Below are 22,416 nucleotides of genomic sequence, written 5' to 3' on the forward strand. Positions count from 1 at the left end.
AGTACTGTAAAAAGACACACTGTCATTCAGTTTCCCCCTGCAACTAGATTCCTGTATATAATGTAAATATTTTATAAGAAAGGGACATGACTTTTTCAAAAGAAATCATACTATACCTAATGCATTCCTTTCTTGAACAGTGATAGAAATTTTCTTCCACTATTTGATTCAGTTTTCTTCCACTATTTGATCTGAGGAAGTGGGTCTAGTCCGCGAAAGCTCATCACCTAATAAACCATCTTGTTAGTCTTTAAAGTGCTACATAGTCCTGTTTTTTCTTTCTTGAACAGTGACTTAATTTAATTTCTGTTAAGAAATTCTGATGCGTTGTCATACTTGAAGTTAGTCTCAATTGTGTTAAAACAGTCTTTACTTTCTTCTAAAAACCCGTTGTAGGGAGAAACATTTTCTGTTCAATATTAGCATGTGCCCATGTCCTCCACATTTGAAATGTCTTGTATTACTTTTGGGGGAGCTGACATCTGGTGTTATCTTAATTTGTGTGAATACATGATAGCCTTTAATCACATGAATCATAGACTAGTTTTAATACAGGGTCCTTGCCTTAAGAGAACAGTTTGGACATTTAAAGGGGCAGAATTAAGGTTGCACCAGCATCCATAAATGTGGCATTTTTGAACGGTTGGTGTGTTACTCTGAAACCTAAGTACATAAAGGAATGATAGTTTTTATCTGTAATTTTGGAATCCGATTGTAAGCTCCCATCAGGGAGTAACTTTGTCTCCTTAGGTATTTCAGAAAGCATCATACATGCATATTTGTAACTATAAATAAGATTTGTGTATCTTATCCAATAATTTGAAAATCTTGACTGCTTTTTCTTAAAGCAAATAAATTTCAAAATACATCTGAATTGTGATTGATATGTCAAATACAAAATATCAAAGGAAATTTTAAATGAAAGGGTTACAAGCATATTTAGAGCTATTTCAGCAGTTCTACACATTCATTTATTAGGCATATACATACTTACCAGGGTCTATAATTAAGCAATTTTATTTCCTAAATAGTTGTTTCAGTTGATTTAAAACTGAGAAAGGGAATGTAAATGTGAGCAAATACTCTGCAGATATGATTTTAAATGTTGATTTTAACTGTTAATGTCAGGTAATAGCTAAAAGAAAAGAGGATTCTGGAAAAATAAAACTCTTGCTTCACTGGACACCAGAAGATATGTGAGTATATGCATTGTTAATTATACCATTTGAGAGTGAAACTGTTTACAATACAGCTAAATGTGCTATTCTTTTTCTTTGAGTATTTAACACTTTTTCTGTATAAAATATTGTGGCTTTTAAGTAACTTGAATTTTTGGAACAAAATAGTCATTAAGTTTTTTCCTTGTCTAATTGATTTTCTTTGGTTGCCAAGTCACTGAGATCGTTCATTATTACTGTTTATGTAAATACCTTTAAAAAAATAGTTTGGTTTTGCATAAGTGAGCGCATTTGCTGTGTTGGGCCAGAATAAATGTTAATCAGTGCTGCTAATCATTGAAATGTAGAACTACAGATGGTTTTGCTGCAAATATATATAACAAAATGGTGATTATTCTGTCACTATGGTTTATCTGATTCTCAGTTAAGTGAATTAGCAGCAAACTGCATAAAGTTTGAAAGTACTACAACTGGTAAATACACAATAGGACTAGGACTACAAGATACATACAGCAAGTGCTGCAGTCTTGAATAAATGTCTCATGGGAATGTCATTTTGTCACCTTCACTGTAAATTGTGTAATGCCATTTTGGATTCTCCTGTGTAACTGAGAAACGCTATTAAAAATTCACACGTAGCCCAGGCCAGCTGACTTGAGCTTCAGGACTGTTTCATTGCTGTATAGACTTCCAGGCTTGAGTTGGAGACTGAGCTCTGCGGCCCCCCATCCCTAAAGGGCCCTAGACTTCGGATTGCAGCCTGAGTCCAGAAGTCTACATAGTAACAAAAGGGTCTTTGCTGCTTGAGTCCTGAAAGCTTTAGTTGACTGGCCTGAATCAGCAGCTGGTTTTTCTTTTTTGTATAGGAATACCCTAAGAGCAAACGGCTACACCATATTTGAAGCTTTTAATCCGTCCAGTCATGTTTGGTTGTGGGTTTTTTTTTCATTTTGAATGTTAATCTTCAAGTAGTGTATTTAGGGGTGTTCCATGTCAGGATATATGCCCTTGTGCCCTCTGGATTGAAAATTTATCAGCTGTTTCCGCTGGTCTGCAATTGTGCTCTAGATAACCTCATGTTCTTTTATGAGATCTTGCCAGGAGGGATCAACCTGTTGCCACTCTAATTCCTTCTCATTTGCCTATGACTGTATCACAGGATCTATTAGCTAGCCTATTGGCTTGCTATCCTGTTGTCAAAAAAAATTATTTTCCGTTTTTGTTTAATACAGTTGTGCTTTTAAAAGAGTGGGGTTCCCCCACCCCTTTTTTTGGCACGATTCAGGACTTTGTTTTTTCTCAGGTCTTTGGGTCATGGCCTCAAGTTAACATTATGCCCAAGACCCTGAGCTTTAAAGCCTGCCAGACCTGCCAGTCTAAAGTCTTAAGATTTAAGAACAGAGCTAATTAATTAGGAAAGGACAGGCTCAAATACCTGTCAGTGGAGTGCTCATGGAAGCCCATGGGATCTGAGCATGTTACACCTGTCTCTCTCATCCTCAGAGAGCTCCGGTAACCATCTCTCTGGACAGTAAGCAAAGTTCCTGCAAGACCTTCAAAACCATTTAAATCAGTGAAGAGAAGTCTTCCTTTTCCAGAATGGGGGTGAAAAGAAAGGGAAGAGTTACCGTCAGTCTGTGTCTCAGGGAATCTTGTATCTGGCTATGGGAACCAGGGAGGCTCCCATTACCTCTCATATCAAGACCACAGCAGAGGCTAAGACCGCAGTGCCATGCATTGAGAAATCATCTGAAATCTACCGAAGGTGTTAGAGTATAGTGCAAATGTAGGTGACTCTGAGACATAAAGACTCCCAAGCTAAATCAAAATCATTGTCAGTTACACCTCCAGCAGCCTGACATGAAGGACACACCATTCATACTTCAGGCAAACCAGAGATGATATTAGTGTTCCTATTGTCTAGTCTTTTGACCCAGGAGGACCTTTAGATTCTGAAGGGGCCTGGGCAATTTTTTTCTAAGGAGTAGTGTGAGATGCTTCCCATAGATGCCATCTCATTTGCTCTAGACTATTTAGCTTCCATTACCATGTTCAGTCTTTTCTTGCTTTCTGGTACCATCATGGCCTTCAGTCCCTCATAAACTCTTTGAGAATATACAGGTGCATTTCAAGTGGTATCATCTTAATGCCATCTGATATCTTAATATTAATATCGACCAGAACTGACCTTAAAAAGGATCCATTTCAGGCCCCTGAGCTGACTCACCACAAGTAACTGGCAATGTTTGCTCAGCCGCTTGACACTAGAGATGATTCCTTATCAGATTCAGAATTGTTTTCTCGGGGTTCCCCTTTTGAGCTTCCTTTATTTGGGATTAATCTTGATGAAAATTTTAGCAGGGAATACATCTAACCCAGGCAAGGACAACAGTAGATTCCTGTCGTTTTCCCTTTCCCCACCCATAATCACAGTAAGCTTATTGGAATCTCTGACTGTCTTGGGGTGACTGATTCTACAGGGTGCTGTCGTGGAAAATGGGATGTCAAGAGCAACAGTTACCATCCTCGGGACCTTCCACCCAGCAGGATCTTACAAGGGAGCTAGAGCCACCTGTAAAAAAGGAAAAACACCTTTCCACAAACCTGTCTCCCATACCATATTGTGCTATTTCAGGGTCTTTCAGGACTACAGGTTGGACCTCACTTGTACTGCTGTTCCAGGGCTCTCTAGATGCAACCAGCCCCACTGCTGCCAGAGCTCTTCATCTGGGACAGTTGTGGCATCTAGTGCTGTGGCAGGGGCCGAAACTCCACAGCTGGGACCAGAGCATCCTGCTTCTGCTGGAGCTGGAGCTCCCAAGCATCTGGGGCCAGAACTCCCCGCTGTGCTGCCCATCTATAGCCCCTCTCCTTCTCACATTGTGCTCCTGGTTGAGTTACTGGTGCCCCTTATGGCGCTCCTGCCCCACTGACAGACCTCCCTCTTCCTGGGTTCTGTGGTCCAGGAACATCCATGGTCCGTGCTGGACTACAGATGTTGCCTGGTTAAGGGAGGTACAACCTATATTTTATAGTGAAGACTTGCATTTCCAGTTGGTGATACAGGAGCCCCAGCACTCCTTTTTGGAGATCCTTATGTATCATCAGGGCAAAAATTGCTTTGCCCGTTCATTTCTGCTGACCCCCTGCATGTTCTGTTCTGTATGACAGTCTACCTAGACTGCCAATACATAAAAGGGTGGATAAAAAGTACTACATCCCACTAAAAGTGTTGGAATATATTTTTTTCTACGTCTAGGGATGTCAATGTGTAGATGACTACACGATTAACTGATAAGCCTGGGCTTATACACATTTCCCCCCCCCCCCCCCTTGCTGCCTCTCAGAGAGGCAGCAAGGAGGGGAAAGAAGCTGGTGCCCATGGGGCGTACTGGATCCGCCCCCCTCAAGCTACTTTGATAGGCAGCAGTGCAGAGGGTAAGAGGGGCAGATGGGAGCTGATACGTGCATGCCAGCTCTACAGAGGCAGCTGCTAGGGAGGCAGACAGGGGTAGCAGGGGAGGCTTCCATAAAACAGCCTCTGTCCATGCAGGCCTGGGCTCACTGTGGACAAAGACTGCTCCACAGCAGCAGCTCCTATCTGCAGGCCCTTGTCTCTCCCCCTCTTCCCCCATTCCTCTCTCCCGACTGGGGCTGCTGCGAGGGTCCAAGGTCCCTGCAGACAGGGGCTGCTCCAGCATCTTATGGAACAGCCCCTGCCTTTGGGGAGTCCAGGCTCTCCGCAGATAGGGGCTGCTGCAGTGGAGCAGCCTCTGTCTGTGAGGAGCTCGGACCCTGGCAGAAAGGGGCTGCTGCCACAACTCTGATAGAGGCAGCAGCGCAGAGTGGCACGGGGTTCCCCAGGAGTGGGACTGGGAGCTCACTGGCTGCCGGCACTACCTCTGGGAGACTATTGAATAGTTGTGTAACGGCTAAAATTTGATGGAGTTATACAACTATTCAGTTACACGCTACCTAACATCCTTATCTATGTCCAGTTCTCTGACCACGAAGGCAATCAACGAGCAGAACAAACAACATCAGTTACAGCCTGTGCCTTCTGATTAAAAAATAGTGGACCGTCTGGAATAAAAAAGCTACTGTATGGCACTGCAGTTTGGGAAGGCCAACTACTATGCCCTGATGGCAAAATATGATTTTACAACATATTCCAAATTTTCATTTTTTTTTAATTGAAAACTTACCATGGGGGTCAGAGGAAACCCATTTCAAGCTTTTATATCAGAATGGCAGACAATCTCCAGAACATTTTCATGCCTCACTATAAGTTGTGAACGTAACTGTTGGCTCCTTCACTACAGAAGCAGTTATGATGTTCTGCTTGGCTGCAGTCCTCCAGTCTGCTTTGGGAGGTCAAAAACACCGTTGAGGACCTTCCATTCAGCATTGCCATGATCCCTGGATTTAAGAAGAGACCTTTGTCTAGATAGCACTAGAACCTTTAGGTCTTCACCCATATTATTTTATCTCAGTTGCAGAACTCATTGAAGGACAGATGATTTCTCCTCAGACTATCCAAATGCATTGCAGGATCCATCTTAAAGCCTGAAGATTTCATCCCTTTTCAGTAGTTATTGTTCACTTCACCAGTACTAGTTCCATAAGTTGCAGTGCCAGAAAATGCATGCATCGCATACACTTGCACAGCACCCCCCTGGTCTTTGCACATATTCTCCCTGCACTACTCCCTTAAGACAGCTTCCAGAGCTGAAGTTGTTCCACATTGTGTAATCAGTCCTCCTCCTTAATACCCTCCTTTATGATGAAGGTACTGTCAAGAATCTTTGATGTGGAGCACCTGTAAGGACACTACTTGGAAAAGGGGAGGTTAGTTTCCTGGTCCAGTAATTGGAGCTGTTTGACTTGTGAATACTTATGGGTATTCCACTACATGCATTTTTGGTTGACAAGGAACTAGCATGGGGAGGGTTTCACCTCTTACCATATGCCTTTGTCCTGGGGTATGTGTGTGTCTAGGACACAGGCATGCACAGACATGTGGCCTGTGCTGATGAAAGGTTCCAGAATGCACAGGCATGTGTGCATACTGATGAGTACACATCTCGAAAAACTCCATTTACTATACAAGGTAAGTAATCCTTCCTTCTACCAGACTTCAAATAAGTTTCAACTCCCCTCAAATAGGTTTAAGACAAATAAAAAATTGTAAGTATGAAATATTTCATACATCATTAATTTACTTTTCTGAAATGCTCTACTTCGTTGAATATACATGAGAGCTCTCTTTCAAAGAAAAGTTATTTTGTATGCAAATATTATCATCCTAATTATATGGAAAAGTGGAATAATCTTTTTATTTCCACCTTGTTCTAATACTATTAGGAGAGTAGTTTAGCCAGTGTTGCGCAATCCATGGGTTTTCCACAAGTTTTTTTTACGAAGTTGCTACTTTTTCTTCTAAAGGTAAGTAGAATTATAATAGGTCCACATTCTTGAATCCATGTGCTCGCACATGACTGGATCTGGAACACTTTAGAGCTAACATTCAGAAAAGTTAAATGGCTGCCTAAGTAAGGTGGCATATACACATCTTACTTTAGAGATGTTCAAATAAAATCCCTGTGGTACTGTCCATCAAAGCTCTGGTTTTATAGTAGTCATTAAGCAATTTGAAGTTAGGCATGACTTTTCAGGTTTCAAGTATGACACTATGATAACTGAATTTCCATTTATAGAGAATAGTTGCATGTAATAGCTCAGCATTCATTCACTGAACAATTGTCTCTTGGAGCAAGAGAACATTTTTAAATTCAGTGATATTTTTGATGAAATAACTGAAGATTGATTAAATAACTGTCATGAGTAGGTGTAATCTACATATAATTAATTTTCAAAAGTAGGTAGGCAAACGCATGTTCTGGTGAGGTATTTTTAGTGTCCCAACTGGTTGTGTGTAAGAGCATGTATCCAACACTGTGGATCTATTATAATTACTGTCTTCAGAGAGCAAGGATTACTGGTAAGTTATTTTTTTTCTTTCCTGGAGTCCTTGGCATTTTGGTTTGGAGTTGCATCTGTGGCACTTTTTTCCTTCTGCTGCTGCTGCCAACAGTAGTGCAGGATGATTGAATAATTTTCAGTCAGGAATGGGAAGGGTATCAATATTTCAGCTTCCAGTAAGTAGTACTGTTCTTGCAGTTTCATTGGACAATATTGAGTCTAAATGTATTAAAAATAAAACTTAATACCTTGTAAAATAATTTATAAAATATGTTACTTATTTTGAAATGCAACCATAATCTGTACTTATGCCTATTAGAGTTTTGGAGATACAGGGTTATTTGCTTAATTAATACCTGAAATTTCAGGTCTATGAATGTTCTAATATCAGTGGAAATATTTATATTATCAGTGCAGTATTTCTCTTTTTGAAGAGTCAAGCAGAATTTCAGAATGTCAGTTTATGTAAATGAACATTTTAGAACCTATCCTACAGTGCAGAAGAGAAGTTACTTGTATATATTAGACAATCACATATTTAAGTACATGTAAAAAGTGGCAGTTCTTGTCCATTTATAGGAATGCTGTGTAAACTAATGTATATACTTCTGCTATTTCAACAAAACTGAACTGTTGACTGAGTCAATTTATTTGTTCTGACGTAATCATGGAGTACACCTTTGTAACTAACTTGCTAATAACCTATATATTAGTTGTAAATCTGTAAAAATTCTGTACTCTCTGGTATAGGTAAGAGCCAGGACAGAGCTCCAGATGTCATGTCATCTTAATAAACACAGGAAATAAAAACTAAAATTTGATTTTGGGAGTCTGAAGGGGGGAAAAATCTTTTTTTCCGTATTTTCTTCATCTTTCTCTATTCTCCCACTCCCAGAAAGAATGACACAAACTTGCGTAGACCTCCCTTCTCAGCCTGGATTAGTCTGACATTTCCCCCACTCTGGCCCCATACTCTCTCACACAGCAGTGAGTTTGGTGTAAAAATACTTGGGTTTTTTAAATGTAGCCTTGCCTAAGAGTAAAAGTGTGTTTGCAGCTCACTCAGAGCAAAGAAAATTTAGAGGGAATATGGCATTCTTCCCTCAGGATTCAGCTTTAATGCATATAAAATATTCTCCTCTCCTCCTCCATAATGAGGAGGAAGTGGTAATCTGCAAGAGCAGTCAGGGGTGCTGTTAGAAAGGTGAGAAGCCAAGGCAGAAGCAGCATTTTATTAAGGCATTCATGTCCTGCTTAAACGTAGCTCCCCTTTTGTGCCTACCTGCCAGTGTTCGTTCATCCTCACAGTCCCAGCGGAGCCTTGAGAGTCCAGCTGGCTTATGGCAAGCAAAGGAAAAAGCCAATTTTAAATGGACTAGTTTTGTGTCAGAGCATTGAATGCTAGGAGCTGGGCTAGCATATTTCTTCCTTTTTCCCTTGCCATTACCCAGGATCATCACTATATGCAGCAGCATTGGGACTACCTCTCAGTTTATATAACAGGTTCTACTGTTATCTCACCATAGTAACAATTGAAATACTAGATACTGAACATTCTTAACATTGGTTGTCTATATATCCAAAATAGAGAATTAGTACATATTAATTTTTTTACTCTAATCATATTTTAGTGAACATATCAAGTAAGATTTAGTTTTATAAAAATATTAAACAGATAACTCACAAGGATGAAGCTCAAAGCATTTGTTTTTCTAGACTATTACTTAATATTTGAATAGTCAAACACTATTTTTGCTTTAGTTTTGACATGTTAAGTCAAACGTATTCTTTTTTTCTAAAGTCACAGTGTGTGCTTTTTTGTTTTACATTTAAAATGCTAAAATTCAAAATGCAAGGCCATTATTTTATTTTTACATCCAGTATTTCAAAGGAATTCTAAAGGCTATATTCAGCCATTCTTAGCATCTCTTTTGCACTATAAAGGTAAGGAATGTATGAAATTTCTGCTGGCTTTTTATCATCCCAGAGAGGATGCTTTTTTAATGTTTGAAATGTGCGGATTATATTAAAATACTTCATAAGTTATAGATTACCACATTTTGTGGTGAGAAAAAGGGTTGATCTTTTTTGAAAATTTTTATTTTATTTATTCATAGTCTGCCTGATGTGTGGGTAAATGAAAGTGAACGACATCAATTAAAAACTAAAGTAGTTCATTTATCAAAACTACCAAAAGATACTGCCTTGCTTCTGGACCCAAACATATACAGGTAACCTTAATTTTAAACCTCTTCCTTTATTGAAATAAAGTCTGAAGCCTCACTTAACTTTTTGATGCCAGAAGCCAAGATTGCTAATGCATGATGCACGAGTGCAGGGACCTTCTATCCTGCCAGTGTACACGGGTTAAGTTCTGAGGTTTTAAGTCTTTTCAGAATTGCTTAACTTCTTGAACTGAACTCTAGTAACTGAGAAACAGGGAATGTATGTATTTACCAAGTGTATTTTACTTTTTTGTGCTTGGTGTACAGAAATTCTAGTAAAGGAGGTACATACAGTGGAATCCTGAAAGATCACTTCTGTTAAGATCACATACTGGTTTGTATACCAATTTTTTTAAAGTCCAAATTTATCTTTCCATATTTTACATTCAGCTGTAATACATGCAGTATTACTTTGAAACCGGTACTTATCTACAAGTACTATTATTTTTTAATACAAGATTCTTTAGGCTTGGGGGCGGGGAGAGGGATAAAACATGTCACATATCTTTGAACAGCATACATGTGTTTTTAGAAATTCAGATTGGCTTCTAATCATCACATTTCTAATAATTTTCTTATTTTATTCCTCTGTATTAGCGTGCTCTACTTAATCCTGTAGATGCCCACAATTGTAACCTGTGTAAAATTTTGTAAAGGTAATCTGAAATGCTTTCAATTATTTTTAAATAAATTAGGATCCCAAATTATTAACAGGGATGATATCTATGTAGGATTAATTATATATATATATATATATATATATATATATATATATATATATATATATATATATAATATAAAAAAGAAAATCTGATTGTCCTCCATTTACCTGAAATGATCAAAGTTTAGTGTTCTTGTGTTTCTTGACATCGGTAATGTCTAAAGCACTACAAGAGAGCACTCAACTGAGGTCTGGATATATATTAAGCCTTTCAGTTCACCTTCATAGTCAATTTACTTCACTAATCAAATTAATGCAAACCTGATTTTGAGTATGGAGAGAATTAATTTTTCTGCGTGCTCTCTCTCTCTCTCTTTCTCTCTAAATGTAAGTATTTAAAATACTTACTGGAATATGAATTGTTGACATGAACTAATAATTCTTAAAGGTTATGAGCAAAAATTTTATTGTATTTTGTTTAAAAATGTATAACACAAACTGTTTTTATTCCCTACTTTAGGTATTAATTACGTATAATGTTATGGCCCGAATGGAATTTAACGAATGTCGTATAGATCAGTTTGTTTAGGCTCAGATGAATTTATTTTTTGCCAACTTTCTAGAAATCCTTATGAAAATGGATATGAAACTCTAATCTTTTTTTGTTAGATGGGGGATAAGAGGCACCCCAACAAAACCACTAAAATACCCCTATGAACTGTTAAAAGTGTAGTCTAGTATTTTGACTCTGAGTTACGCTGATAAATATTGCTCTTTTGGAAACATCACAGTATTGTGTGATCAAAGAACTGAAACTGGGGCCTAAATCTTGCATGGGGGAAGAATTATTCAAGGGGTATTAGTCCTGGTACAAAGACTGAAATTCTGGATCCTTGTATGGAATTTTCTAAAATGACATTTCAGTTTAAATAAAAATGTAATGACAATAAATTGTGTATAATCATGATTCCAGAATACTCCATAAAAAAACCTGTATTGTCAGCTGTGGAGATGATCTTGAACCATAAATGTATCTTCTTCTTTTGCAGAACAATGCCACAGAAGAGGTTGAAGAGGTAAAAAGCAAGCAGTTGGGGACACCTGCAGTCTTAGTCACTGACAATGGAATTAGAAATAAAGTTGCACATTAGTCAAGGCCCTCCACCCTACCCCCATCCTTTTTTCAAATCCTTAGATAATATTTATGCTTAGTGTAAACATTCTGTGAATGAAGTAGATGCTTCTGTGGAATATATTAATATATTACTGTATATCCACATTGTCATGGAATGGTACAGTGGGAGAATCAGCAAACACTCTTCTGGCAACTTAGTGGAACAACTAAAAGGCTTTGCATGCTTGCTTCTTTAAGCTGCTTTTCTTTTGTTAGTGAATACAGTAGTTTGAAAAGAGGAAATAACTAACCATCACAGCTTACCCTCACAATTCCCAGGAGAACTCTTAACAAGTTAAGAGTTTAACAGTCACCAGACAATGAACAAATTATCAAGGCTTTATCCTATTAACTTCTGAGTATGGTGGATAGTGATCAGTTGTCATTTGTACACTTGTTCGTCCTTTCAAAAAAAAAAAAAGACATTTAACATTGTTTAAACAAATGTTAATGGAATGCTTGTCTTTCCTAATCAATTATAAATCCATATATCCAAGTAAGACTGAAAGGTGTTGTTAAGAGTGTTGCAATATGTCTGATCCTTTTTCAGGACTATTACTGTATGTTAATGAGGTCTGCATTTATGTAATCTTTATTACAAAATGGTTTTTGAAAAACCTCTGCTTAAGCAGTTAGTGATATTGGTGTTTGATTTTAATTTTTTTGACCTTTTAAAACTCATTCACTTGTACAGTATATGTTTTTCTTTATTTGGCCTGAACTTTTCTAGATGTAAAGAAAATGGTATTTTTTTATAACATCTAGAAATTCAATCTTTATGCACCAAAGTTGGCTTTGAAAAAGAAAAGAAAATCACTTTCTTGCTTAATAAGCAAGAAATCATGGATTTTTTTAACTTACAGAAATAGAAATGTGTGTAACTTGTTAGTCTTGTATGGAGACAAAATGTTGCATATAGATAATAGGACATTGCTTGTAAATAATTCAGCAGATTTGTAATATATTTTTATATTATGAAATGTACTGTAGATGTTTTTCTAGAGGCATGAAAGTTAAAATGTATATATTATGGTAGAAAATATGGAAGGATATTGTAATTCACTAGCGCTGCCAGAAGAAATGTTTAAAAAAGCACCTTCCTTAACAACAAAAAAGTCGTTTGCATACCTAAGGGACTATGTACTACTGTTAATATCTATTGTAAACACAAAAATACATTGAACATCCTTCCCAGAAATCTTTGAGGGATGATCAGAAACCCATAATGGCACTCTTTGATAGTGAACGTGAAATTGGTCAATTCCTTGCTGTTGGAAGGAAATAATGTAAAATATGTGCATATATGCAGTCAAACTGCAGAATTAGTCTTCCTTATTGGGGAGGAATTTTCACGTTACTACAGTGAAACAAAAAACCAGCAGTTTTTACACTAAAATTTTATTAAATAGAATAAAACTTAGTATTAACCCTTTGGCTGCAGGGTTAAGTGTTTCCTAATATAATACAAATGCATTCTGCATTGGTACTGACATAAGAGACTTGCTTGGCTTCAACGGGTTAAATATGTTACTTATATACAAGAAAAAATCTTATCATATACATGAATCTTATCAAAATGAAGTGCAGATTAAAAGCACCACTAATCTAAAGATGTTCTGGAATGGCTGTTTAATAAATAAGGGTATTATTCATAAGATTTGTAGCAACCTGACTTTATTTTTTAAAAAAGTACAGTGTTTAATTTTTTTTTGCTTGAGCACTTCATCTACTGCTTATTCTGTACCTATAACGTAATCCACAATCTCTTTGGTTCTTTTTAATAATTTGTTATAAAATTGCCAAATAGAAGTGTTTCAGATATAGTTTGTATTTGTATTTTTTTAATTTTATTGCTTCATGAGTTCCTTGTAAGTCATCTATAATTGACAGATGATTGTAGACCTTGCCTGAGTATTTTTTCTAATAAAAATGCAAATAACACATAGTAGTTTCCAAATTGTAACCATTCACTGAAGGTTTTAAAGGAGCTTAAGACATATGTTAAATATGTTTTTAGTTTCTCTGATGATGGAATGCACATTTAATCAAGAGGAGTTGGATATAAATCTTGTATTTTACCTGTAAACCATTAATAATCAACTGTGGCTATCTGTTCTTGCATTGCAGAAAAGCATTTTATGTTATGTCCTAATGATGCAGCAGTTGATTGGGGAGGGGTAGTTAATTTAAAACCAAAATGCAGGGAGACAGACATGAAGCTAAATTGGAGTTTGCACCAGAAACAAAAAGGTAGGTGACTTGTTTTGTTTGCTTGAAGAAAGTTTCTGAAATGATTTAAGCTTACGTGTCCATGTTCTAAATATTCTAATTCTTTTATGTCTGTTTGCTTCAGAGGCAAGAATTAAGTGTCACTAGTTTGTTGCTCCAAACAAATACCAACTTTGATAGAGGAATACCAGGCACACTTAATTAGCAGTTACACCATGCATATGTCTGAGTGACTTGTTGACCATTACTTAGAAAAATAACATTAATTCTCTGGTTTGAAGTAATTCAGCGCATTCTCATTTTATTGATAATTTTTGTGTATATTCTTCTGTTTAGAAATCGGTAATAGGATATTTTTCATGTGAGAAGCCAGCAAAATAGTTCAATCAGAAAATGCATTTTCTTATTTTGTATTTGTGAAGTTTGCTGCCTTTCTACTATATATGAAATCAGGATAAATGTTCAGTTATTTGCTGATATTGTCTGTTAGTTTATTTCCAGATAATGTAAATGAATAGAAACTACAGATATTTCATCACTAAATTCATACTCTGAACTGACTTCCCTTCTTTACTCAAAAGCTTTTTTGCAAACTGCAGAAGGTAAGGAAAGAGGGATTAACGATAGCTGACACCTTCCAAGTTTATTACCATTTTAATTATACATCTCTTAAAATAATTAAATTACTGTTTAATAGTTAGTGACACCCAAATATCCTTTTCAGAATTGAAGCCCTGTTGTTTGTGTCTGGAAAAAAATCTCGCTGCCCCAGTTACATATTTTTTTTAAAAAATTGGAAATGATTAAGCTTCAGGACATAGAACCACCTCCCATTAAGGGTACGCAGAACTGTAAGCTTGGGCTTGAGCCTGGGCTGAAGTCTAACCTACATTGCATCCACACACCAATGGTTCAACCCAGGGCTCAAAGCTAGAGTCCCAGGACCTTCCAGGGCTGGCTAGTGCAAACCTGTGCTAAATGGAACCTAAGGTCTAAAGCCTGTTGCTTTCATGTTAACATTCTGCCACAACTTGACTCATGCCAGGAAGTGTTCCTGGCATATCCCAGAGCAACTTCCTTATTTCTGTGCCATCTCTTTCTGCAAGTCTAGACTGCCTGTGACTTTTGAAAGAAGATATGCAAATTTGCATATCTTCCGATCCTGTTTTTCGGAAGAGGTTTTTTTGGAAGGAAGAAAAAAAAAAAGCAGTCTAGACACGGTTCTTTAAAAAAAAAAAAAAAAAAAAACACCACACACCCTGCCCTTTTTGGAGGTATACAGAGTTCTTTCAAAAAAGGTTCCCCCCCCCCCCCAAAAAACACATCTGGACTGCTTTTTTTCTTGAAAAAATTCTTCTGAAAACGGGATGGGAAGAGATTCAAATTTGTGCCAAATTTGCATATCTTCTTTCAAAAGCTGCAGGCAGTCTAGGTGTGCCTTCTGAGATCCTCCCTCACGCAACATGCTATAAAAACTCTAGAATCCAGCAGGGGAAGGGACGTCAAATCTTCAGCCACAGTGGGGCTCATGGTTCCCGGCTTCAGCCACTGGGTTGTAGTGGAGACAGCCAACCAATCTAATGCCAACATTGCTTTGCAGAGCCCCTGGAATGGCTGTGGGCCATTGTCCCTTTTCAAGAATTGCCGTGCAGTCTATTGCACTGTATTTCAAACAGAAGCCACACCTCCCTTGCAAATGGCAGCAGCTCAGGTCAGTGTTAATCCATTGTTTGCAAACACACGGTCAGAGAGTCTTCATGGTTTTCAGTGGAGACCTAAACTTCTGCACAACTTTCCATTAAGCCCTGTGCAGGAACTCAGGGCTGCAGCGGGGAAAGCTGCCATTGCCGGAGAAGGTGGGTACCCCTCCTCGCTGTCCCCAGAATAGCCAATGGTAAAGCAGCTAGTGCAGCAAGTCCATTTCTGAGGTTGGGAGTGACCACATGATTCTCTGAGTTGCCTCCGCACTGCGGGACAAGCAGTGCATGTGGTGTACTGCAGAGCCTCAAGTCTCACCTCCAGGATACCTGCTGGCCACTTCTGGGCACAGCTCAGTGCCCAAGACAGGCAGGCACCAGGAGGCATGCCTTAGCGCTGCTGACTAGGAATGCTCAGGTAAGCCATGGTTGGGCAAAAGGGCCTTTGTGGGCCAGATGCAGCCTGCCAAGCGAGTCTATCCAGCCCGCGGAGGCCCTGCCACTCCCCCCCCCCCCCCACCAGTTGGGGCCTGCGTGTGAAGTCTCCTTGTGCCCAGCAAGGGGATCAGCACTTAGTCAACCATTAGCTGCTGCTCAACTGGTTGACTCTTAAGTGCGGCGCTCCCTTTCAGGGCGGAAGTAGGGAGTGAGAGACTTCATGTGCTCCCTCTCTGGGCCCTGATTGACTCAAAGTCTCCTCCCTGCTGCCAGTGGCATGGGTACCTAGAGGGAACCGCTAGCTGTTCAGAACAGCTGGCAGTTCTTGGGGGTGGGGAGAAAGTGCGCACTCCCCCCATCCACAGATCAATCAGGGTTTGAGGGTGGGAAAGCATGGAAGTGTCCTGACCCTGCCCCTTCTACCTGAGGCCCCGCACCTTCTGGAAGAAATTTCTGAAGTGGCCCCCAGTCAAAGATTATTGCGCACTCCTGAGGTAAGCTCAAGCCCCAACCCACTATCCCACTGTGGATCCCCAGCCTCACCCTCAAGGCCACCCCCCCAGTACAGAGCCTGTACCTCAGTCCTGAGCCCCTTCTCAAATCTGCCTGCATATTCTCCCCCACCCCCCAGCCAGAGCCCTTGCATAAACCCTCTGTTCCAGCCCTGAGCCCCTGAACTTTAGCCCCACCTAGAGATTCCCCTCCCCCACCCACCCATTTGCTCCAGGCTTGAGTGTCTAATGAGCCCCCTCCCACACTCAGAATCCCTTGGCCCCCACTCCTGACACATGAATTTTGTTGCATGCACCAATATAAAGGTTATATGTCATACATCACCTCCACATTGGTGCATGGAACAAAATTCATTCCACTCGCATGGGAAAAATTAGAACACTGATGGAAACTGATTAGAAGAAGCTTTTTGCAGAGAGCATCTTCATTGTCATAAGAGCACAGCTAGACTTTGATGCAAGGGCCAAAGAGCAGGGTGGGGACTTGGCAGCTGCCCTGCAGAAAAAGGGAGCAGCACAGTTCCGCACTGCTGATAGGAGGGTGGCCCTCTCTAACATCCCAGCCATTCCTGGGGTTTCTTGTTCAGGGATGCCCGGGCAGCTTTGACCATGTAGGTGGGAGCCAGGTCCAAAACCTCCCTGCAGTCACCTTTGGCAGTGACTCTGGCTCCTTGCTGCTGCACAGAGGTTGCTTGGAGTAGGAAGCAAAGCTGGTAGAAGAGATGCGGGTCCCAGCTGCCAGGATGTTGAGGGTCACAACTTCCCACCCCCAGAAGCTGTGCTGAGCCAGGAACACTGCTGCTTCCCCTAGCTGCAGGGCAGATGCTTGGTCCCACTCTGTTCTGAACCTTGATCCTGGATCCTCCCTGTCCTTGGGGCTATGTGTGCAGGAGTACCTGGGCAGTGTGCACTGAGAGGTTGGTGAGTGGGAGTTGCCTCCAAGCCTCCCACAGCCTCTGGGGGGATCCCTCATCCCTTCTTCTTAGGATGTGCTTGGGTCAGTAAGAACGGTTCCCCTGTGGAGTGCTGGAGCTTCCTGCACTGCAAGCCATAGGGATATACTTTACTGCTCCTCAGCTGGCAGCAGCCAGACTGGAGGGTGTGCTTGCTTCCTCTGAAGCCTACTTTTGAAGTTTGCAAAAAAAAAAAAAAAAAGACACAAAACTGAGGAACAAACAAACAAAACCAGCTGAGCACCCCATTTTAAAAATGAAGACTTGCAAAGTTTAATATTTTAACAACCCTGGAGATCGATGTTCTAATTATCCACAAAACCTAGGGTATATGGGCATTTTCCTGCCAGTGTGACTTAACCTAGGTGTGGAGAGTCCAGTTTCTCAGATTAGATAATAGTTTGGCATATTGGGTCTTCTCAACTGTAGTTACTCTGAGAGAGCTACCAAAGGAGCTAATTTTGCAGTGTATGTACTCATGCTCCTTATGAGACTCCTAGTTACTCTGGGATTTGGTTATTTTGGCTCTGATCTGTGCACTGTTATATGGATGCCACTGCCTAGATTTGAGCACAGATCAGAAAATCCTTAGCATAAAGTTAGAATGCAGTATAGATGCTCAAGCCTAGAGTTTCTTGACGTTGGTCAGCTGATTCAAGTCCCACTAACTCTAGGCTGCTGTGTAGATATACCATGTGAAAATAAGGTGAAACTTTCCCATAAGCAAGTTTCCCAGTCATAGTCCACTTACAGGTTTCCTGCTTCATCTTTGGCAGCAGCTAGTTCTGATCTCTTGTCAGACACAGGAGAGTGGACTATATGGAGGCCTTGAATTGACCTACCCTGATCAGCAACCTGGCTTTGTGTGGGTGGTGTTTCTTTCCTCAAAATCCTAGGATTTTGGTTTTTGTGGGTCTTTTGGTTTGTCTGTTTCTTGCCTTTATGGTCAGTAAAGTTTTAAGTGTGAAACAAATGTAAATGGTATGGTCAAACTGCCCCATAGAAATTAATTTAAAAATCTGCTTCAACCAGTTCACTAATAGGGTTGCCAGATGGTTTCAACAAAAATACCAGACACACTTGGCATTGCATCACAATCTATATTACATCTTATTTAGAAAATACCGGACATTTATATTTTCTCAATTTGTTTCCTGAACAGAGAGCTCAAATACTGGACTATCCAGTTCAAAACTGGATACCTGGCAACCCTATTCACGAATAACTAAGTATATACAAAAACAGATCAGCACAATCTATAGAATCCTGTTTAATTTTGATGCTGAGTAGAACAATTTGACTCATGAAGCTAGAAGGAAGTAGAAGAGCCCTAAGGCTACATCTGAGCCTCAAAGAGGAGCAAATTCTGCAGAGCCTTGTAGGCATTTTAAATCCCTAAATCAGCCACCACAACTCTTTATCTAGGTCTGTCAAATGGCCACTTTTTCCCCAGGCTCAAGTGACTGCTGGTCTTCTCCACTGCAGCCAATATTGGATCAGTCAAATTATATTTTCATGTTCTATTTTCAACCATTAAGGTTAGATAGGGTTGCCAAGTGTCTGGGATTGGCTTGGTCAGTCTGGTATTTGCAGCTTCTGACCAGTAAAAGAAAAACAAACTGAAAATACCGGATATGTAAAATGTCTGGTACTTTCTGTTTTTTCTGATGGAAGGCTGCTTGGGATATTCTTCACCTGGCAGGAGCAGGGAGCATGGGGATTTAAAGGTGCAGTGCCTCCTTTTTTGGCTCCACCAATTTTTTTCCTGCCATGTTCGGTATTTTTAGTGAAAGTATCTGGCAAACCTAAGGTTAAACTTTTTTTTTAAGTGAATGATGTCACAGCAACTAGGAGTTAGGGCTGTGAACAACTAAGTGCCTCTATAAATCCAACCTTAATGAATATCCAGGATTTTATCCAGGATTTCAGATCCAGTAAGCCCAGCAGCACTGTGGTGATCAATCTAATGAAATTCAAATAATATTTTGGCAGTTGGCCTATGACAGTTCTGCTCGTGATAGAAGTTGGAGGGGCAGAGCACAGACGAGGCATAGATGATAGTTTCTGTTTTTTCTTTTAGGTACACTGAAAGTATGGCTACACTGCTTTTTAAAAGCCATTATAGCAAGTTGCAGAATCCAGGTCTACAGTCTTAGCCTCATTCTACAGCACTAAAACACCAATGTTTATGTGGCAAAGCATGGAGCTTAGGTTCTGAAACTGCCCTTCCTGCACTACTTCAAAGCTGGAATCCATCTGAAGCCCAAACATCTACACGGCTGTTTTTAGCACTGTAGCACTAAGCTGCAACGTGTGGGTCACAGGTTTTAAAACTTGGTGTGGAAATACCCTGAGAGTTTGTGTGCATACTCTCTCTTTGCTATCGTCTGTAAGGTTCATTGGCTGACTTGTATTTGAAAGTGTTGCCCACAGAGGGAAAAAATCTCACCATAAGGATTGCGCCTTAGAGGAAAAACAAAAATAACATTAAAGCTTGGAAAAAACACTGTGTTCCCTTGCTTTGCTGCTGGGTGGGTCAGATAATACAGTGCATCGGTTTTAATTTGGTGTCAGCACCTAGAAATGTATCCTGTGAGGTTCCATCTCTGAAATGTTTCTGCCTTTCCTTTTGAGGATTAATTTGTTGATAATGTTAATTGTGAAGAGACTTGTTTCCTAAGTATTGCCAAGTTAAGGCAAAATATGCCAGCGCCATCAGAATACAAAAGCATTCACTGAACCTTCATTTTTGTGTAATCAATGTTGTAGAACCTGGATGGCCTTAACAACGACTAAATCTGTGGTGTGATTTAACTTCCGATGACATGACATTTCCTTAAGTCTAGAATTTTTCTTCTGTTGCAGTTAAAGATGTTGCCCAGGGTTTGCATAAGCTAGGTGTCTTTGTCAGTCAGTGTAGGCAGTGTTTTTGAATCAGCCATATTTCCCCAATACAGTAGGCATTAAGGTGTTATGCTCTTAATACTCAACAGGGATGCATCTAATTTATATAGTGATAGAAATGTAGCCGTGTTAGTCTGGTGGTAGTCCAATTTATATGAAGTTCTAGAGACTGTAATGGTTTTGTTGCTAACAATTTGCATTCTAATTGAAGCATGAGGAAAAAATATTTGGCTGTCCATTTTCCTCAGAAAAGCCTGAGGAATCAGTAAAATTCCTCAATTACTCGTAATTTGTTTTCTGTTCAAATCTTCTAGCTGCTGTTACTCTGAGGATGTGGATCAGAAAACAGTGTGAGTTGCTTACTCCTTGCTTTTAACTCCCTTGAGCTGAATTTGAAAATGTCTCTGCATATGGCATACTTAATCATTGAAAATCTTTGATATGGTTTAGAGTACCTTGGTCGAAGCTTCAGGTGGGATTTGGAATAAGGAGTGATGGACCGTGCTTTTCTGGGAATGAGGGAGAATGGCAATTACTGTGTTCCCAATCTTGTCCTTGGAACAAGGTGATCTGCTGAGAATTGGCTGTTCATATAGTGCCTAGTTTCTGGATACTACAATGCATTTAAAGATAAAAACACATCAGTACTTTCTTGAGGTTTACATAGTGATGTAAATAGTTATTGTGAAATGAGTCACTGGTGTAACCAAGATGAGATTCTGTCCCAATTGCATGACGTATGCCCATGTAATTTTGTTTCCCCAAAGTAATAGTCAGTGGGTAAGATTCTGATTTTGATTAGAAAATTATGTAAATTTTGACTGAGGTCCATTTGAAAATAATAGAGATATTCAGGATACTGTACTTTGTGTGCTAATACTGCTGTTACACATGGACATTAACACAACTACAAATGTTTTCCTTTTTCTTATACATGTATGACAAATAGGATTTTGGCCCTCCATATCGGAATAGTTTATTTTAAAAAGGGCAGATAGTTGAAAGAAGCAGATGTAGGTTCAACTATTTGCTATAAATTGTTCAAGTAAACATTCATAGATCTGTTCTGCAAATGGCTCCCATATGCACACAGCTTTGCAAGTAAAATAAATAGTTTGGTCCCTGAAAACGGTATTTTAAACAACATTCCAGAAGGGAAAGAGGCCTAAACATAACAGGCTTTTATAGTTGCATAAAGATGCACTTTTTTCAGTTGTTGCCATTAATCAGGTATTTGCTTTGAAAGCAAGCAGAGTTTAGGAATTGTTTTAAGATATCTATTGATAAATTTTGCTGTTTAAATTTGTAATAAATTTATTCTGAAGTTTAGGTTTGGAAAAGAAAGGAGATGTATGTTTTACTTAAGCCGTTGGAAACTGCTATTTTAAACAATGGTGGGATTTTCATTGGAGCTTAGAAAATTCCACCTGAATCAGCAAGGTCACTTTTCTAAATTTTCCCATATTCACAAATAATGGCTCCAACTGAATTGAAGCTAAAAGGGAGAAAAATTACCCTGTCAAATACTTTGACCAGATTACTTGTAAAGTGCTTTCACAACAACTATCAACGTTTGCACATATGCTACTTAAGAGCTTTATCCCAAAAACATAGTGCTTACTGTCTTGGAGTGTTTCACTGAGGAAAATCCATATTGTAGTAAATCCATGGTGTTCAATATGTTGACTATTTGGCCAAATGAGTTTGGCTATTTCACTATAGCAGTAGCCACTATATTGGACAATTTAGCTGAAATAGAAGTCTCTACTGAGCATGTGTGCACTGCAACTGTTCATAGGTTTATAACTTGGCCAGATATAGGCAGTCTTTTATAGTGATTGGAAAAAGGCTATGGTGGCCACTCTGTGAGGAAGTTTAATCCATTCTCCAAATCATGGGGCCTCTAAGACTGCTTTAAAAAGAGGTTGACAGAATTTTTTAACCTGGACAAAACCGTGTTTTTTTTTTTCCCTAGCTGTGTTCTCTGAAATGGTTGAATCATTTTGTGTGAAATTTTCAGAAATAATAGGCCTGAGGTAGACACTCTGCATGCAAAGTTTCAGCTCAAACAGTTTTGCAATGTTCTCAGCAATGGAAAACTGGGTTTTTTAATGAGAAATGTTGGGCAACTTTAATAAGCAAAACAATTAACCTCTCAGAACAGAGGCAATGTATTAGCATGCTAGCCAATTAATTAACTTGTCTTTATTCTTTCTACTACTTCATTTGCCTGATACTTTCCCTGTGCTCAGTTTACATTTTAATCTCTCCAGGATAGGAATTGTATCTTACCTTAGTCTCTGTAAAGCAATCACATGAAATTCAGAGGGATTACTCATGGAGTTGGGAATTAAAACAATAAGCACGAAACAATACAGCCCAGTCATGCACACTTATTGTGTGGTACTATATGCAAATGCTGTTAATTATATTAAATGCTCAGCTTTCTAAAAGCTCCTTGAG

The 22,416-nt window shown here is 39.2% G+C and overlaps 1 protein-coding gene across 2 annotated transcripts in view; it reads left to right on the forward strand.

Moving 5' to 3' along the window:
• Positions 1-13,165, forward strand: part of AEBP2 (AE binding protein 2) — a 68,967-nt gene extending 55,802 nt beyond the window's left edge. The window contains exons 6-9 of one of the 2 annotated variants that reach the window (XM_075897833.1): positions 1,129-1,196; positions 9,278-9,391; positions 9,653-9,719; positions 11,096-13,165. In XM_075897833.1, coding sequence (XP_075753948.1) covers positions 1,129-1,196; positions 9,278-9,391; positions 9,653-9,707 — 237 coding nt within the window. In that variant the 3' untranslated portion in view covers positions 9,708-9,719; positions 11,096-13,165. The remainder of the gene's footprint in view (positions 1-1,128; positions 1,197-9,277; positions 9,392-9,652; positions 9,720-11,095) is intronic. The other variant, XM_075897841.1, reaches the window with a different exon arrangement.
• The last annotated feature ends 9,251 nt before the right edge of the window (positions 13,166-22,416 follow it).

The sequence above is a fragment of the Pelodiscus sinensis genome, chromosome 1 (assembly GCF_049634645.1).
Source record: "Pelodiscus sinensis isolate JC-2024 chromosome 1, ASM4963464v1, whole genome shotgun sequence".
Classification (NCBI taxonomy): Eukaryota; Metazoa; Chordata; order Testudines; family Trionychidae; genus Pelodiscus; species Pelodiscus sinensis.